General features: G+C 42.4%; 1 protein-coding gene across 1 annotated transcript; it reads right to left on the reverse strand.

Annotated features, from left to right (window-relative positions):
- Window positions 1-1,427: 1,427 nt before the first annotated feature.
- LOC149320496 (uncharacterized) lies at window positions 1,428-15,378 on the reverse strand. The gene is made up of 5 exons (XM_089502612.1): window positions 14,979-15,378; window positions 13,412-13,538; window positions 9,881-11,260; window positions 7,256-7,262; window positions 1,428-2,851 (listed from the first exon to the last, which is right to left on the reverse strand). Exons 1-5 carry the CDS (start codon window positions 15,315-15,317, stop codon window positions 1,624-1,626), a joined length of 3,081 nt encoding a protein of 1,026 aa, XP_089358738.1. The 5' UTR covers window positions 15,318-15,378; the 3' UTR covers window positions 1,428-1,623.
- Between the last annotated feature and the right edge of the window lie 1,669 nt (window positions 15,379-17,047).

Below are 17,047 nucleotides of genomic sequence, written 5' to 3' on the forward strand. Positions count from 1 at the left end.
ATGGCAGAATGGGGTTGGACTGGATGGCCCTTGGGGTCTCTTCCAACTCTACGATTCTATGATTGTTCTTTGGTGATTGGCTATTGTGAAGTTTTGAAAAAAAATTTTTTTTAGAAACACTGCTAATAACTTTTTGTCTTTGACATGCTGTAATGACTTGATGGAATTTATGCTTAGCCAGAAGGTGATGAAATAGGCTTATTGAATCCCAGAAATCCAGGGAAACTAGTTGGAAGTAGTGTTTATGTACCTGTAATAGTAGTTGTTTGATTGTTTTATATGGTGTTTTGTGTTTCTGTTGTATGATTGTTGTTTATGCCTTATAGATGTTAATGAATTTGTAAAATTATGATGTTAAAATAAACAAACCAAGAAATAAATTAATAATGTAGTTTGACACAGCTTTAATTGCCATGGCTGCATACTATGGAATTCTGGGGTTTGTAGCTTTGTGAGATATTTACCCTTTTCTTTCGGAGAGCTCTGGTGCCCCATCCAACTACAAATCCCACGATTCCACAGCATGGAGCCATAGCAGTAAAAGTATCAAACCATATTATTTCTGTTGTGCAGCTAATAATAATAATAATAATAATAATAATAATAATAATAATAAAAGCTTTATTTATATACCGCCCTTCGAAAACATCAGGACGGTTTACAGCAATACAAATTACATATACATAAAGTAACAGGGCAGGAAACAACAACAATAATACAATTAACTTAAAACTCATGCCGGGTCATCAGTGCAGCTGGCAAAAAAAAGAGGGGGAAGGCATTCAGGGGGAGGAGTCAGGGGTAGGCCTGCTCAAAGAAAAGTGTTTTCAACCCCTTCTTAAATTGGGCCAGGGAGGTAGCTGAGCGGAGTTCAGTGGGCAGCGAGTTCCAGAGGGTGGGGGCCGAGATGGAAAAGGCCCTTCTAGAGGTGTTAACTAATCTGGCCTCTGGAACTCTTAATAAATGCTGCCCTGTTGATCTGAGTGTGCGGGGCGGATTGTACGGAGAGAGGCGGTCCTCTAAGTACCCTAAGTAACAACCTCATTTCCTGCAAATCAAACTCCAAATCCATGAAGAATATTCAATGGGAGGAACAAAGAGGCCTGTGATCTCACTGGAATGGAGACATATTGTTTGCAAAAGAGGGATCCCTGTTGAGATGCAAACAGACTTTAAATTTCCTGGACTTTGAAAATTTCCCTATTGTTGCATGGTCAGGAGAAGGAACCTGACTGCAAAAGATATCCTTCCCTGTCTACCATCTTTATTAAGGACTGAAACAACATACAGGCATCTGACTTACATCTCCAATTGTTTTTTTTCCCTCCTGTTTGGTTTGTAACAACTTGCCTGATGAAGAAGCCCATGGAGCTTCGAAAGCATGCAGCAAGTGTATTGTGCATTTCGATTGGCCAATAAAGGTATCACTGATGGATTTTTGTTTGTACAATGAAAGGCAGCCATCCACCATCTTTTCCCAAAGTGTCTCACAGCATTTAAATTGCCTCTTCCCTCTGTGGGTGATCTGCAGTAAAACAAGGTGTGAGATCAGACTGAAACTCTTGACCACAAACACTGAACTGGCATCCTACCAGTGTTGAAGCTCTTTCAGTATTGCAAACATTAAAGTGGTTTCCCCCGAGTGTGCTTTTTCATATGGGAAGTCAGGCGCCAGCTGTAACGGAAGCTCTTTCCACATTCTAGGCATTTCAACTCTTGGTCCCTCGTGTGGGTTCCTGTATGGAAAGTAAGGGTTGCTTCCTGACGGAAACTCTTCCCACATTCCAGACACTGAAACGGTTTCTCCCCAGTGTGGATTCTCATATGGCAGGCAAGGTGCGTGCTCTGGATGAAGCACTTCCCACATTCCAGACATTTAAATGGTTTCTCCCCCGAGTGGGTTCTCATATGGGAAGCCAGGGTTGTGCTCTGACGGAAACTCTTTCCACATTCTGAACAATGAAATGGTTTCTCCCCTGTGTGGATTCTCATGTGGCAAATAAGGCCTGAACTTTGACTGAAATTCTTTCCACATTCTGGGCATTTAAATGGTTTCTCTCCTGTGTGAACTCTCGTATGAGAAGTAAGGTCTGTCTTCTGCCTGAAGCTTTTCCCACATTCCAAGCATTTAAGGGGTTTCGCCTGTGTATGGATTTTCATATGGGATGCAAGGCCTCTGCTCTGAACAAAGCCCTTTCCACATTCTGAGCACATAAATGGTTTCTCCACACTGTGCACCTTCATATGGCAAGTAAGGTGTGCACCTTCACAGAATGTCTTCCCACATTCCAAACATTTAAACAGTTTCTTCTCAGTGTGGACTTTCATATGGGAAGCAAGGTATGTGCTATACCTATAACTCTTTCCACATTCCAAGCATTTAAATGGCCTCCCCTTGGCATGAATGTTCATATGGGAAGCAAGGCTTGTGCCCTGATGGAATTTCCTTCCACACACCAAGCAGTGAAATGGTTTCCCTTCTTTGTGGATTTTTGTATGGGATGTGAGCCGAATTCTCTGACTGAAGCTCTTTCCGCATTCCAAGCACTTAAATGGCTTCTCCCCTCTATGGGCTCTCATATGGCGAGCTAAGTGTCCCATTGTACTGAAGCACTTTCCACATTCCAAGCATTTAAAGGGTTTTTCTCCTGTGTGGATTCTCATATGGATAACAAGAGTTGCACTGCTACGAAAAGTCTTTTCACATACTGAACATGCAAATGGTTTCTCCCCTGTGTGGGTTCTCATATGGGAGGTAAGGTTTGTGCTGCTATTGAAACTCCTCCCACATTCTGAACATTTAAATGGTTTCTCCCCAGTGTGGACTCTTATATGGGAAATAAGGTATGAGGTCCGATTGAAGCTCTTTCCACAGTCATAGCATTTAAATGGTTTGCCCCTTTTGTGAATTCTTTCGTGTTTTTCAAGGCTTGAATTATCCCAGAAACTCTTACTGCATTCAGAACATTTCAGTACTTTACGCCTTGTGTGGATGTTCATATGAGCATTTCGACTTGCTTTACAACTGAAGTTTTTCCTACACAAAAAGCACATATATCTTTGCTTGCTTTTACTATTCTTTTTTCTTTCATGGTGCAAGTTTTTGTACAAATTATCACCTGCTGATGCAAAAGATTCATTTCTTCTTCTGTTATTTGCTTCACTTTTCTTTTTCTGTCGTTCTCCCTCTTTCTCACTTTCTCCTTCCAAGCATCCTCGATGTAGCTGTTCCCCATTCCAGATCTCTCTCATCTCAGAAACTGAAATTTAAAATAAATAAATAAAGAGAGGCGAAGTGGAAGGCGGAGTTTAAAAGCAGTAACCAAAATCTATGAACGCAAAAACAGCTCACAAACCAACCAGATTGAAAGAGGACATTCTGAAAGCACAACAGTAGACATCTGTAGACTGTACATTGCTGTTGTACATTGCTGTTGTTTTTTAATTAAGCAAATGGAAAAGCCAATCTTACTCAATGATGTCACATTGGCCAGATTATCCTCCATGACATCGCTGTGCAGAGCTCTTTGGTCCGGATCCAGTAGAGCCCACTCCTCCTCCGTGAAATACACAGCAACATCCTCAAAGGTCACTGAACCCTGGAGGATGAGAAAAAGTTTTAGCCTTAGAGATTATCATGGTCCCTGCCTTATGGACTATAGTTCAGAAGAAAACAAAGCCAAGAAGCTGACTGGGAGTTGAAGTGCAGGATTCAAGCCTCCAGTAATAACATACCATATATATTCAACTATAAGTCAACCTCATGTATAAGTCGACGTCACGTTTTGGATAAAAATTATGGATTTTGCTATGACCCATGGTTAGGTCGAGGATAAAACTTGGAGGCTCCTACAGTGTGTGTATATGTGTGCGTATGGCAAGAGAGACTCTCACTGAGGCTCTTCGTTTCAGCCAGAAGTGCAGGAGGAAGAGGACTCTGAAACAAACAGCAGTATCAATTAATCACTCAGGACTCTTTCTGCTTGGTGCAAGAAAGAAATAAACTGTCTGCCGAATGCATGGGGAAATCTGAAAGAGCTGCTATCACATTACCATAGTGACTTGTAAATAAGCCAACGTGGGATTTGGGGATCAATTTTTAGGCATACATTTTTAAACTTATAGACAAGTATATATGGTACTCATTCTCCCCAAGAGGGTGGTTTTGAGAGATCTAAATGTTACCAAACAGATTCTTTCAAGTCCAGTGAAACAAGGGAGAGAAATACTGAGGCAAACTCTTGATCATCTCCCCAGTGATTGCCCCCTACCTGATCTCCTGGCATGGAAGCTGTTTCCATTTCTTCACAAGGAAGAGGTGAGCAAGGATGTGTCCCTGGCATCAGCTGAACACCTGCAAAAGAAATCAAGATGATGGAAACAGTTTTTGTTCTTCTCTGTATTTTGAGGTTTTCCTTCTGGCAAAATATCTTTCTTCCTATTTTTAGGAAGTTTAAACATATACAAATTCCTATTTTTAGGAAGTTTAAACATATACAAATTCCTATTTTTAGGAAGTTTAAACATATACAAATTCCTATTTTTAGGAAGTTTAAACATATACAAATGTTTAAACATGTACAAGTATTCCTAATAGTTTAAACATGTGCAAGTATGCATCAGTTATCAAAGTAGATGTGCTCCTAGTCACTGGTTATTTAACAGAAAATTTGGTACTAGAGGCACAAATAACATAGATAGGGTCCCACATCATACCACAAAAACAAGAGGAGGAAGAGGAGGAGAAGAAAAAGAGGGGGGGGAGGAGGAGGAGGAAAGAAGGAAGGCAGGAAGGAAGGAAGGGAATTCCACACGATCCACAAAATTTTTGATTCAAAACTAACAATACGAACCTCGAAAAGGAAACAAGACAGGCAAGCTTTCAGTAAATAAAAAACTGAATTGTTTAGGGACCATTTCAAGGCTTTCAAATGCATCTGGGAATGACTTTTACTTTCACTAGCCTCCACTTTCTTATGATTTCCATTCTGGTGGCAAAACCTGTAGATGTATGCTTTTTGAAAATGTTGGAGGTAGCTCTTGAGGCTGTCTTATCTGTTCTCCCCTATTCTCTATTTCATGGGTGCGTAGTATGAAATAATGGAAGCTGCCACTGTTTATCTTGCCTGTTGTAGGCAAGCAGACACATGTGCAGTAAGACTGGCTTGAGCAGAATCCAGCTCTTTCCCAGCTCTAGCCTAAATGGACGGTTTACGTCAGACACACTTCTATAACCCAACCAAAAAAGAGCTGTGTCCCTCCAGTCCTCTTTTACAGTTCTCCCAATAGCAATGATAAAAAAATTCAACTACACAGAGGATGAGTGGTAAACAGACTTTGTAAAAAAGAGTTTCACTATCAGTGGCTTTGTTAATTGAGGTATGCCTCTACTCAGACTCTGGAGAGCTCCATTTCACCAGCCTAGTGAATATATCAGAGAAGGAGGCTATGTAATAACATGCTTACTAAATCCTCACCCTGAACATTGGTTCCCACACCGTCCTCCTCCTGGATCCTCAGGAACAGTGGCCTCTCTCTGGTGTCTGATGGGACTCTGCACTTCCTGCAGGAGGCCAGTTCTGAAGAACCCTACACCCAAAACAAAATCTGGAATTTCAGAACAGGACTTCAGAAAGGAAGTACAAGACAAATAGTGCTGGCAAGATACTAGATGCCAAAATAAGTGGAGTGGAGATGCTTTGCTTGGACAATTTAAACACGAGATTATGCACATTAGCAATAGCAATAGCAAGTACATTTCTATACCGCTTATCAGTGCACTTAAGCACTCCCTAAGCGGTTTACAAATTGTGTCCCCAACCGTCTGGGTAATCCTTTTAGCCACCTCCTCGGAAGGATGCAAGCCTAAGTCAAGCTTGACCCCTTTCGCTGGTATTGAACTCGCAACCTTATGGTTTTGAATGAGTGGCTGCAGTGCAGGCATTTAACCACTGCGCCACATTCTCAGTTCCTATGAACCATCACCACTTTTTTTCTCACCTGCTGCTTGTCCTGCTTCTTATCCACTGCTTGACTAAAGCGGAAGCCTTCTGCGATGGACACCATCTGAGAAGTGGATTCCAGCCTACGTTTTCTGTCTCAGCCTTCCACCTCTGGTGAAAGAACAATCTGGAACAGGTTCTAGAGTCACCAGGTCTAGAATCTCAGCCTTGGTGTGTTTTCCTGGCTGCAGCCACTGGCAGCCACTATTATTATGGTTTGAGGACCAGCTGAAACTTTCACTTACATTTCCATCTTTTCTTCCTTCAAGTGGAGCCAAAAGACTTACAGTGATTTAATCTTCCTGTAGGAAAGACAGAAAAAGACCAAACGTTGCATGGTCAAGTCCCAGATCAAAGGCTCCATTTGACTGGCTGCTGCAGGAAGAAGCACCCCAACCATTGTCTGTCCCTGGCAACTTCTCTCTGCATACCTTCTCTGCCTTCTCTCAGCTATAATTTATTTCTTCATAGAATCATAGGATCATAGAGTTGGAAGAGACCACAAGGGCCATCCAGTCCAACCCCATTCTGCCATGCAGGAACTCACAATCAAAGCATCCCCAACATATGGCTATCCAGCCTCTACTTAAAGACCTCCAAGGAGGTAGACTCCACTACACTCCAAGGGAGTTTATTCCACTGTTGAACAGCCCTTACTATCAGGGGGTTCCTCCTAATGTTGAGCTGGAATCTCTTTTCCTGCAGCTTCCATCCATTGCTCCAGGTCCTAGTCTCTGGATGGATGTGGGTTGTGTGGGGCCACTCAGAAAAGGCTCAGCTACTCAGGACCCTTTCCTTTGAAGGGAACCTAAGGAAAGGGGGTCTTCTTCATAGGCTATGGATACAGAGGAAAGAATACCACCCTCTTCCTATAGTCCACTACCCACCTTCCCAAGGGATCCTGGGGTTTGTAGTTTTCTGTGGCACCAAAGCTCTCTGCAGGATGGAGCCATGGCAGTTAAAGTGGTGTCAAGCTGCATTAATTCTGCAGTGCAGATGCAGCCTCACCTGGTCCTTTCTGAGAGTCAGCAAGAAGGGAGGCTCCGGAAGTTGTTTTGGTTCAAGGGCGGAAGGAGGGAAGCAGAAAGGAAGTGGCTGCTGGAGATCCCTTCCCTTCTTCCGGTTGTCCTCTCTAGGACTGAGGATGCTGTACTTCTATGGCTCTCAAACTTTAGGCTTTGACTTCAACTCCCAGAGGTCTTAGCAAGGATGGCTAATGCTCAGGAATCTTGGGAGTTGAAGTTCCCCAAAATCTGGAGCCTCAAGGATTGTGAGCCATGTCACTTCAAGCCTTTTCTAGCTAGGGGTGAAAACAGTCAAAAGGCCCCTCTAGGGCTGCATCCACACTGCAGAAATAATCCAGTTTGATACCACTTTTAACTACCACAGCTCTATACTATGGCATCCTGGGATTTGTAGTTTGATGGGGGCAACCAGAGCTCTCTGACAGAGAAGCCTAAAAATAGCTCACATACATAATGTTGCATGAAATATTTCTGTTCATTATTTGGGAACCTTACAAAGGTTTCCAGAGCTTTGAAACCCCAGTGGAAGAATTAAATCTTTGGACCTCTATAATCAAGTGAATTCATCTTATTTTGTCACCATGGATGGGAAAAGTACTGGAAGGGAATAGATATAAAGTAAAATATGTTGATAGTAAATTTCTTGGAAACTCTTCAGCGATAGCTGCTTTTGTTAGTCCATTGCAGAGAAGGAATCTAGTAGCACCATTAAGGTGAATGAATGTCTAGTAATTGAAAAGATTGTATGTACAGCGCTGTGTAAATTTACAGCGCTTTATAAATAAAGGTTAATAATAATAATAATAATAACAATGGATAAAACCTAGGAGCACATAACCGTATGGTGCAATTACTTGAGTGTTAATAATAATAATAATAATAATAAAATTTTATTTATATCCCACCTCTCTGGTTGGATTCGAGGCAGCTTCCAATAAAATACAATACAGAATGCAATAAAGTATCCAACAAAACCCATTATCCCTGCCTCTCATCACTTAAAATACCAATTTAACAGAGGCAATGGTGAATAATAGCCAATGATAAAAGAATGTGTTGGACTTGGGACTCTGGAGACCAGGGTTCAATTCCCAACTCAGCCATGAACCCACTGGGTGACCGTGGGCAAGCCTCAGGAGAAGTCCTTGGCAAACCTCCTGTTTTCTTCCCAAGAAAATCCCATGATAGGTTCACCTTAGGGATGCCATAAGCCAAAAATGACTTGAAGGCACACAACACACAGCACTTTTAAGGCTTATTTCTCTCAGAATTAGATTTCTATTCCACTTCTATTCATTGCAAAAGACAATAATGATTTGTGAAGTCGACAGCTTTCATGGCCAGCTTCCATACTTTTTAGTGGATTTTCAGGCTATGTGGCCATGTTCTAGAAGAGTTTGTTCCCGACACTTCCCCTTCCCAGCATCTATGGCTGGCATCTTCAGAGAATGCTGGCATGGAAGAGAGTAGTGTGTGTGTGTGCACACACACACTGTGTGACCCTAGGTTGGGAGGAACGATTCCCATGTTAATCTGTGTATTGTTCTGTTGTTGAATGGCAAGGCCTCAGGATAGGAGGATATGCAAAGAGGATTAGTGTCTGCTTAATTAGTGGTCCATTATCTGCATTATCGTGTTCCTTGATTTGTGTTTGAACACTGTGTTTGGTGGTCCCTATATAGACATGTCTGCAGCTGCATGGCATGCAGGAAACTCCTGCAGCCATAAGAGGGCCTCTCCGGAGGCAGTTGATGGCTGGGAACAGTGCGAGGGAAAAGGAGGAAGAGGCGCATGCTTGTTCCTCCTCCTTCCAGACCCTTCCCGGCCTTCAGCTGCCTCTCCAGACACAGCTGAAGTTCAGGAATTGCACGGGGAAGAAGAGGCATGCACCTGTTCCTCTTCCTTCTAGGTCCTGCCTGGCTTTCTGTTGCCTGCTCGCATTCTTCCCCCCCTCAACCCCTGGGGCATTCAGCTATCTCTGGAGTCCCACTGCTGGAGGGCAGAAGTCCTGCGCCCGGAAGGTGGAAGCCTTGACCCTGGCACTGGGTAACACCTGGTGCTGGAAGGCCTTTTAGTTTGGGTACTTGTCCCCAAAAACATTTGCCATCACTGCTTTAGGGTCACCATAAATCAGAAATGACTTGCAGGCACACAGCAGCAACAAATAAAATAAATGCAGGTAGTTGTTTTTCAGTCTGTATTATTCCCACCATGAGCTTAAGAGTGACCTTGAGTGAAAACATCAACAATCACACCCAGAATGGTTTCTCCTGCATTTGAAATCGCAAAAATGCCATGTATGAGTGAATGAGTTATTGCATTATTCCTGTACCAGAGTGTATTAAAGCCAAAATTAAACTTAGACAAAAATATTCACTGTTCAAGAGTAAGAACTAAAACAGTGACAATTTAATACTAGGGAAATTATGTACCTCTTCTTAAAACAGACAAACTTTACCTGTGATGTACATAACATTGCTAACCGCAAGGGAGTGGGCTTGAGAATGAATGGAGAGATACATTCCTCTTAGTTTTAAATTTCTGACAATTTACAGAATTGGAATCCATATAATTTTTCCTGCACTTGTTGGGTCTGCAGAACAGTTCTCCTTTATGTCCCATCAGCTGGGGCAATACACTGTGAGAGGACATGGAAGAGGGCTTCCTCTGCTCTGGAATACTCTCTCCTTGGAGGCCCAACTGGTGGAAATACTGGATTACTCTCACCTCAGTGTCTTATCTGATGTAAAGGAAGGCTTGTGCTGTCCCTACAGGTCTTCTTACTTTCCAGGCATTTAAGCAGTTTTTCCCCTGTGTGAATTTTCATGTGAGAAGTAAGGCCTGTGCCCCGACGGAAGCTCTTTCCACATTCCAAGCACTGAAATGGTTTCTCTCCCGTGTGGATTTTCATATGGGAGCTAAGGTTTGTGTTCCGGCTGAAGTTCTTTCCACATTCCAAACATCTAAATGGTTTCTCCCCAGTGTGCATTCTCATATGAGAATCAAGATGTGAGCCTCGACTGAAACATTTCCCACATTCCAAGCATTTAAAGGGCTTTTGACCAGTGTGGATTTTTTGATGGCAACTGAAGGCACTTCTGTCACTGAAGCTTTTTCCGCATTCCAGGCATTTAAAGGGCTTCTCCCCAGTGTGAATTCTGGTATGGGAAGCAAGGTCTGTGCTCTGTCTGAAGCTTTTTTCACATTCCAAGCATTGAAATGGTTTCTCTCCTGTGTGGATCCTCATATGGCGAGTAAGCTGGGTACTCTGTCGGAAGCTCTTTGGACACTCAGAGCATTTAAATGGTTTCTCCCCCGTGTGACTTCTTGAGTGGGAAGTGAGGGTTGTGCTCCGACTAAAGCCCTTCCCGCATTCCAAACACTTAAATGGTTTCTCTCCTGAATGACTTCTCACATGGGAAGCCAGCGGTGCACTCTGACTGAAGCTTTTTCCACACTCAAAGCATTTATATGGTTTCTCCCCAGTGTGGGTTCTCATATGGGATGTGAGGTCTGTGCTCCATCTAAAGTTCTTTCCACACTCCAAGCATTTAAATGGCTTCTCCCCGGTGTGGATCCTCATATGGCGAGCAAGCTGTGTGGTCTGATTGAAGGTTTTTCCACACTCCAAGCATTTAAATGGTTTCTCCCCTGTGTGGATTTTCATATGGAAAGAAAGACTGCTTCTATCACTGAAACTCTTTCCACATTCCAGGCACTGAAATGGTTTCTCCCCTGTGTGGATTCTCACATGAGAAGTAAGGCTTGTGCTGTGGCGGAAGCTCTTTCCACATTTCGAACATTTAAATGGCTTCTCTCCTGTGTGGATTCTCATATGGCGAGCCAGCTGGGTGCTCTGTCCAAAGCTTTTCTCACACTGAGAACATTTATTTGGTTTCTCCTCTGTGTGGATTCTTTGATCTATTTCAACAGTTGAATGATCAGAAATACTCTTGGTGGCTTCTGAACATTTTCCACTGAGCATTCTCCACTCAGCATTTAGATTGGCTTTAGAAATGAAGCCTTTACTACACAAGGGTGACTTATTTCTTTCCTTGCTTTTGCCTGCCTTTTCTGCAAGTGGGACTTCATGGAAAGAAATAAAGGTATCATCACTTCTCTTCTGTTTTAGTTCACTTTTCTGTTTCTTTTCTTTCTTTTCTTTACCAATGACTCTTTTCAAGCATCCCCTATGCAGTTCTTCCTCATCCTTCCTTCCTCTCACCTCAGGAACTGAAATAAAAATAATAATAATTCCTTGTTTGAGACAAAGTGAATAATAACGTGCCAAGGCTCCTGCCACATTGCAGAATTAATACAGTTTGACATTGCTTTAACTGTTATGACTTCATCCTATGGAATACTGGGTTCTGTAATATTTGTGGCACCAGAGCTCTCTGACAGAGAAGGCTAAATATCTCACAAATCTCAGAATTCAAACTGCATTAAATCTGCAGTGTAAAAACAGCCCAAATCAGGGAAGAAAACAAAATAGTAATAGAACACATAGCACCTACGGAAAATATTTGCATCATCCCTTATACACCTTTTGTAAAAGAGCTCATAAGACTTCCAAAGGAGACCATGAGGTGCTGCTCCATGTGCTAGATATATCCTTGGCATCAAGCAAAGGAAAAAGCTTAGAGTAAACAGAGTAATCTGGTTAGAATCCAAGGAACAAATGGATCCTCAGATGGAGGGATCAAACCAATAAACTGTGACAAAACAAAAGAAGAAGAATCCACCGTCATTCCAGTGTATTACAATGAATCAAGAGCACACAGAGCTTGGAAATAATTTGTTATAAACTGATTTCTTACCCATATGTCATTATTGCCATTATTGGGCATTATAATGCCTATAAGGTTATGCTTTTGGTCAACAAGCCTCTTCTTGGGTTAACTTGAGGTGGTGGTGGTATTATGTTGTTAACTAGTAATGCTAAAAAATATAATAAGTTTTAAATAAAAAGTAACATCAACAAAATAATTTTAAATTAAAGATGGTGATATACAGTCAGCCCTTGGTATCTGCTGAGGTTTGTTTGGTTCCAGGACTCCACTATGAATACCAAAATACATGAATGCTCAAGTCCCATTGTATACAATGTCATAGTAAAATCACACACACACACACACACACACACACACACACACACACACAAATGGCAAAATCAAAGTTTGCTTTTTGGCATGTAAAAATATATGTATTTCCAAGCTGTGGATAGTTGAATCCATGAATGCATAATCTGTGGATATGGAGGGCCAACTGTACTAAATAAATAGTCTTACAGATGTGAGGTCCAATTTGCATTACCCTAAGTTACAATTTTTCAGATTGACATCATTTCCCCAGAAATAATTAAATAAATAAATCTTCCCCACAATATAGAGCTCTCCCAGCACATGTGCACAGTTGAGCAAGGTGAGACAACAAAGAGATGAGCTGAAAGATGGAAGTTTTTTGAAATGTTAGCATGGATTTAAAACAGACTGCATTAATAATCTAGTTTGAGACCGCTTTAACTGCCCTGGTTCAGTGCTAGGGAATCCTGGGGTTTGTAGTTTACTATGGCCTCAGAGTTCTCTGACAGAGAAGGCTAAATGTCTCACAAAACTACAGTTCCCAGAATTCCCTAGCAGGGCAGTTAAAGCAGTCTCAAACGGGATTATTTCTGCAGTGAGTTTTGGACCATAGATTTTTGAGCAGTAAGCCAAGTTGACCGGACTGGATGTCATCTAACAGCCCAGGCTGAGGAAGTGGGAAGGGAAGAATACAACTACAGTCTTGGTGTTATAGGATGGAAGGGGTTTCCTTTTGCTTGCTTAAAAGGGGGAGCATGTGAGGGAAGGAAGATATTCAAAAGTCAAATATTACTTAGTCTTTTGTGGGTTTTTCGGGCTATGTGACCATGATCTAGAAGAGTTTATTCCTGACATTTCACCAGCATCTGTGGCTGGCATCTTCAGAGAATGCTGGCATGGAAGAATGGGGTAGTATATATACTGTCTGACCTTGGGTTGGGAGGAGTGATTTCCATGTTAATCTGTGTATTGTTCTGTTGCTGATGGCAAGGCCTCAGGGTGGGAGGATATGCAAATCCACAAACACCTGGACAACTTCAACAGTGAAAGCTAATTGCCCCAAACAAGCTGGGTACTCATTTTAGCAACCTCAGAAGGTTGCTAGGCTGAGTTGACCCTGAGCCCCTGGCTGGGATTGTGGTTTTTGAGTGAATGGCTGCAGTACAGGCATTTAACCACTGCACCACCAGCACTCTGAATTTACGTTACAATTCCAGGAAGCAACCTGGATGTAAAATGGAGACCCCCCCCTGTGTGTAAACAAAATGGTTTTAACACCCAAAGAAAAAGAAAAGCTTACCCAGAGACATCACATTGGCCAGATTCTCCTCCATGACTTCCCTGTGCAGAGCCCTTTGGTCTGGATCCAGCAGAGCCCACTCCTCCTCCGTGAAAGGCACAGCAATGTCCTCAAAGGTCACAGGGCCCTGAAGGAAGAGGTAGCAATTTCAGATTCATGCAGGATGCTATGGTTTCACCCCTATGAAGGTGAATCCAGGAATGAATGGAACCAGCAATGTGCATGTGAGCAAGAGTGTGTGATTCAATCTGACAAAAATATATGATGGGTGATAGCTGGCTTGAAATGGTATATGTGAAAAGGACCTAAGGGGGTCTTAGTAGACCACAAGCTAATCAAGAGTCAGCAGTGTGATACTGTAGGCAAAAAAGCGAATGCAATTCTTCACTGCATAAACAGGAGTATAAAGTCCAAATCAAGGCAAGTAGCAGTGCCACTCTATTCTGCTTTGATCAGACCTCACCTCAAATACTAGTTCTGAGCACTAAAGTTCAAGCAAAATATTGACCAGCTGGAGTATGTTCAGTAAAGGGTGATCAAGATGACCAAGCAAGGGTCTAGAAACCAAGCCTTATGAAAAACAACCTAGAGCTGGGTATGCTTAGCTTAGAGAAGAAAAGACTGAAAGGGGACATGATATGCTAGACACTAACATGGCTATATCTTTGAATTCTACCACTTCAGGGGACATGGTAGTCATCTTTCTATATGTGAATGGATGTAATGTAGAAAACGGAGCAAGCTTTTTTCCTGCTGTTCCATCTCTAGATGTTGTTAAAGAAAGCTTTTAGGAATGCTTTAGTTGTATACTCCTGCATGGAAGGGGCACCCGTGCGGCCCCTCCAATTGCAAGGCTGCTGCCACACTGCAGAATCGATGCAATTTGACACTGCTTTAAACATCATGGCTCCATCCTATGAAATCCTGGGATTTGTAGTTTGTTGTAGCACCAGAGCTCTCTGATAGAACTACAAATCCCAGAATTCCACAGCATTGAGCTGTGGAAGTTAAAGCAATGTCAAACAGTGTTAATTCTGCAGTGCAGATGCAGCCTAGGTTTCTATGAGTCTATGAAATCTAGGGAAGTGTACAGGAAAAACCCCTAGCGTGTCAGTCCACCATCTCCACCACCAAATGTAGTTATGTAGAATGCTTTCAAAGACAGATAGTGCCAGAATATGTATGTGCAATGTTTGCTTAGATAATTTGTTTACTTATTTAGACAGGCTTTTAAAACAGCAAGTTATTAAGGCATGTGATGGGGTGTGGTTATATTGTTTTGATGTATTTTAAGCATTTTAATCTTTTTAAAGTATTTGGTTTTAGCACTGAATTTGTTTTAATTACTGTAGTAATTTAATTCTATTTTACTATACTATTTTTGTATGTTTTTAATTGTATGGTGTTTTTTAATGTAAGCTGCCTTGAGTACCAGCCCTGGGAGAAGGGTGGGATGATGATGATGATGATGATGATGATGATGATAGTAATAATAATAATAATAATATACACCAAACATTGGGCATATTCCCAGCCTCTTGGAATAAGCAGCATATAAAGCCCTCACCAACTCCTTGTCTGCGGCCTGGCCCAAAAGGAAACCTTCAGCCAGGGCCACTGCCTGAGAAGTGGATTGTGGTTTGCTTTCTCTGACCCAACTCTCCATTTCTGGTGGAAGGACAGTCAGGAATTGTTCTCGGACCACCAGGTCCAGGATCTCCATCTTGATATCTTTTCCTGACTTCAGCCACTGATGGCAAAGATCATAAAGTTGGCTACACACTGCCTCGGGCACCTCATCTTCCCAGGAAGCGATCTCCTTAAAACGCTGGCTCTGCACGTCTGAGTTGTGGGTGTCTCTAACTTGAGATGTCTCCGTTTTTTCCTCGCTCTTCCCAACCTCCATGTGATCAAGTTCTTCTTGGTCTTTATGACCAGCTGAGTCTTCTACTTTTATCTCCAGCTGATCCCACTTCAAAAAGAGCCAAAAGAACGACAGTGATAGGGTCTCCTTCTTCCTGTAGGGAAGACAAAACACCAAGACTCAGGGCCGGGAACCTTAAATAAGTTATGGTCTAATTCAAATAAACCACATTCTATCACATATATTTAAGTCAATAAATATCCTCCATCCCAACTCAGCAGGAGAGAAAAGCTTCTGCTGAACTTAATTCCCTTTTCTTTGATTCCCAACTTGGCCATGAAACCCACTGGGCAAGTCAACACTCTTTCAGCCTCAGGGGAAGATAATGGCAAACCTACTCTGAGCAAATCTTGCCAAGAAACCCCCATGATAGGGTTGCCATAAATCAGAAATGCTTTGAAGGCAAACAACCACCACCACTTGTCTTGTTTAGACGGTAAGCCTAGGGGCAAGGGACTGTCAAATTAACAATTTGTGGGCCAACCTAGGAGCCTTTTTGGCTGAAGGGCAGGGTATAAATATTCCAAAATAAATTAATAACATTTAATTCCAATAGATTTAAAATTGAGAATTGTGTTGAATTTTCTTTACTTCACTTCATTAAATAGCTGGTCCTCCATATCAACCAATTCTGCACCTACAGATTCAACCATCCATGGCTTGGAAATATTTGTGGGTTTTTTTTTAATTCCAAAAAGCAAAGGTTGATTTTGCTATTTTATATCAGGGGCACCATTTTGTCACACCATTCTATATAACGGCACCTGAACATCCATGGATTTTGGTATCCACGGTGAAGGGTCCTGCAACCAAACCCCAGCAGACACCAAAAACCCACTTTATCTTACACTGCCAGCCATGCAAAGTCAAGCCCAAGAGGACGTTAAGAAGCTGGTGTGTGTCCAGAGGAGGGTGATCAAATGGTGAAGGGCCTGGAAACCATACCTTATGAGGAGAGACTCAGGGAGCCTGGGGAAGAGACAGTTAAGAGGTGATATGATAACCTTGTTTAAATATTTGAAGGGATGTCATATTGAGGATGGAGCAAGCTTGCTTTCTGTTGTCCAGAGAACAAGACCCAGAACAATAAAAGCAATATTCTTTTAATATTCTGAGGTACACTGCCTCCAAACAAGTTGTCGGTCTCTCATCCAAGTGCTAGCCAGGGCTAACCCTGCTTAGCTTCCAAAACGTATCCTGAAATCTTAAACAGTTCTGGTCCCAAGCATTTTGGATAAGGGAAACTCAACCCTGTAAAGCCTTCAGCGCCTGGTCTTCGTTGTTGGTCTCGGTCTCCCATCCAAGTACTAACCAGGGCTGACCCTGCTTAGCTTCCAAAAAAGAGACTTGGTTTGGTGCTTTTAGGGTGCAGGGATAGCATAACTGAGAAATGACTTGAAGACACAACACCACAATAGATGTACTAGGAGCTGCTTCTTAACTGTCAACCCTGCATGTCCCTCTGCCTTATTGTTGTTATTTTGCAAACCTGGCCACACTATGTCTTCCCTCTCCTCCAAAAGATGCAAAGAACAAGCCTTTAAGCAAAACACTGGGGTCTTCCTTCCTTCTGGCCACAGGGGTCCTTGGAACTCACCTCCACCTTTTGCCCCAGCATGGAATGCAGCTGGAGCCTGGTTTGGAGACACTAGAAGTGGATTGGAACAAGGGAATGGTCCCTCAGATCCAGCCCCTCTTCTTTAGAGGTCTCT

The sequence above is a fragment of the Sceloporus occidentalis genome, unplaced genomic scaffold (genome assembly GCF_023333645.1).
Source record: "Sceloporus occidentalis isolate IW3139 unplaced genomic scaffold, rSceOcc1.0.p SCAF_1, whole genome shotgun sequence".
Classification (NCBI taxonomy): domain Eukaryota; kingdom Metazoa; phylum Chordata; class Lepidosauria; order Squamata; family Phrynosomatidae; genus Sceloporus; species Sceloporus occidentalis.

Excerpts from the sequence above, each read along its gene's own strand:
- LOC149320496 (XM_089502612.1), bottom strand. The coding sequence starts at position 15,317 with ATGGAGGTTGGGAAGAGCGAGGAAAAAACGGAGACATCTCAAGTTAGA. Across the intron at positions 13,539-14,978 it reads AGGCCGCAGACAAGGAGTTG|GGCCCTGTGACCTTTGAGGA; the intron begins GTGAGGGCTTTA and ends CTCTTCCTTCAG. Across the intron at positions 11,261-13,411 it reads GGCCAATGTGATGTCTCTGG|TTCCTGAGGTGAGAGGAAGG; the intron begins GTAAGCTTTTCT and ends TTTTTATTTCAG.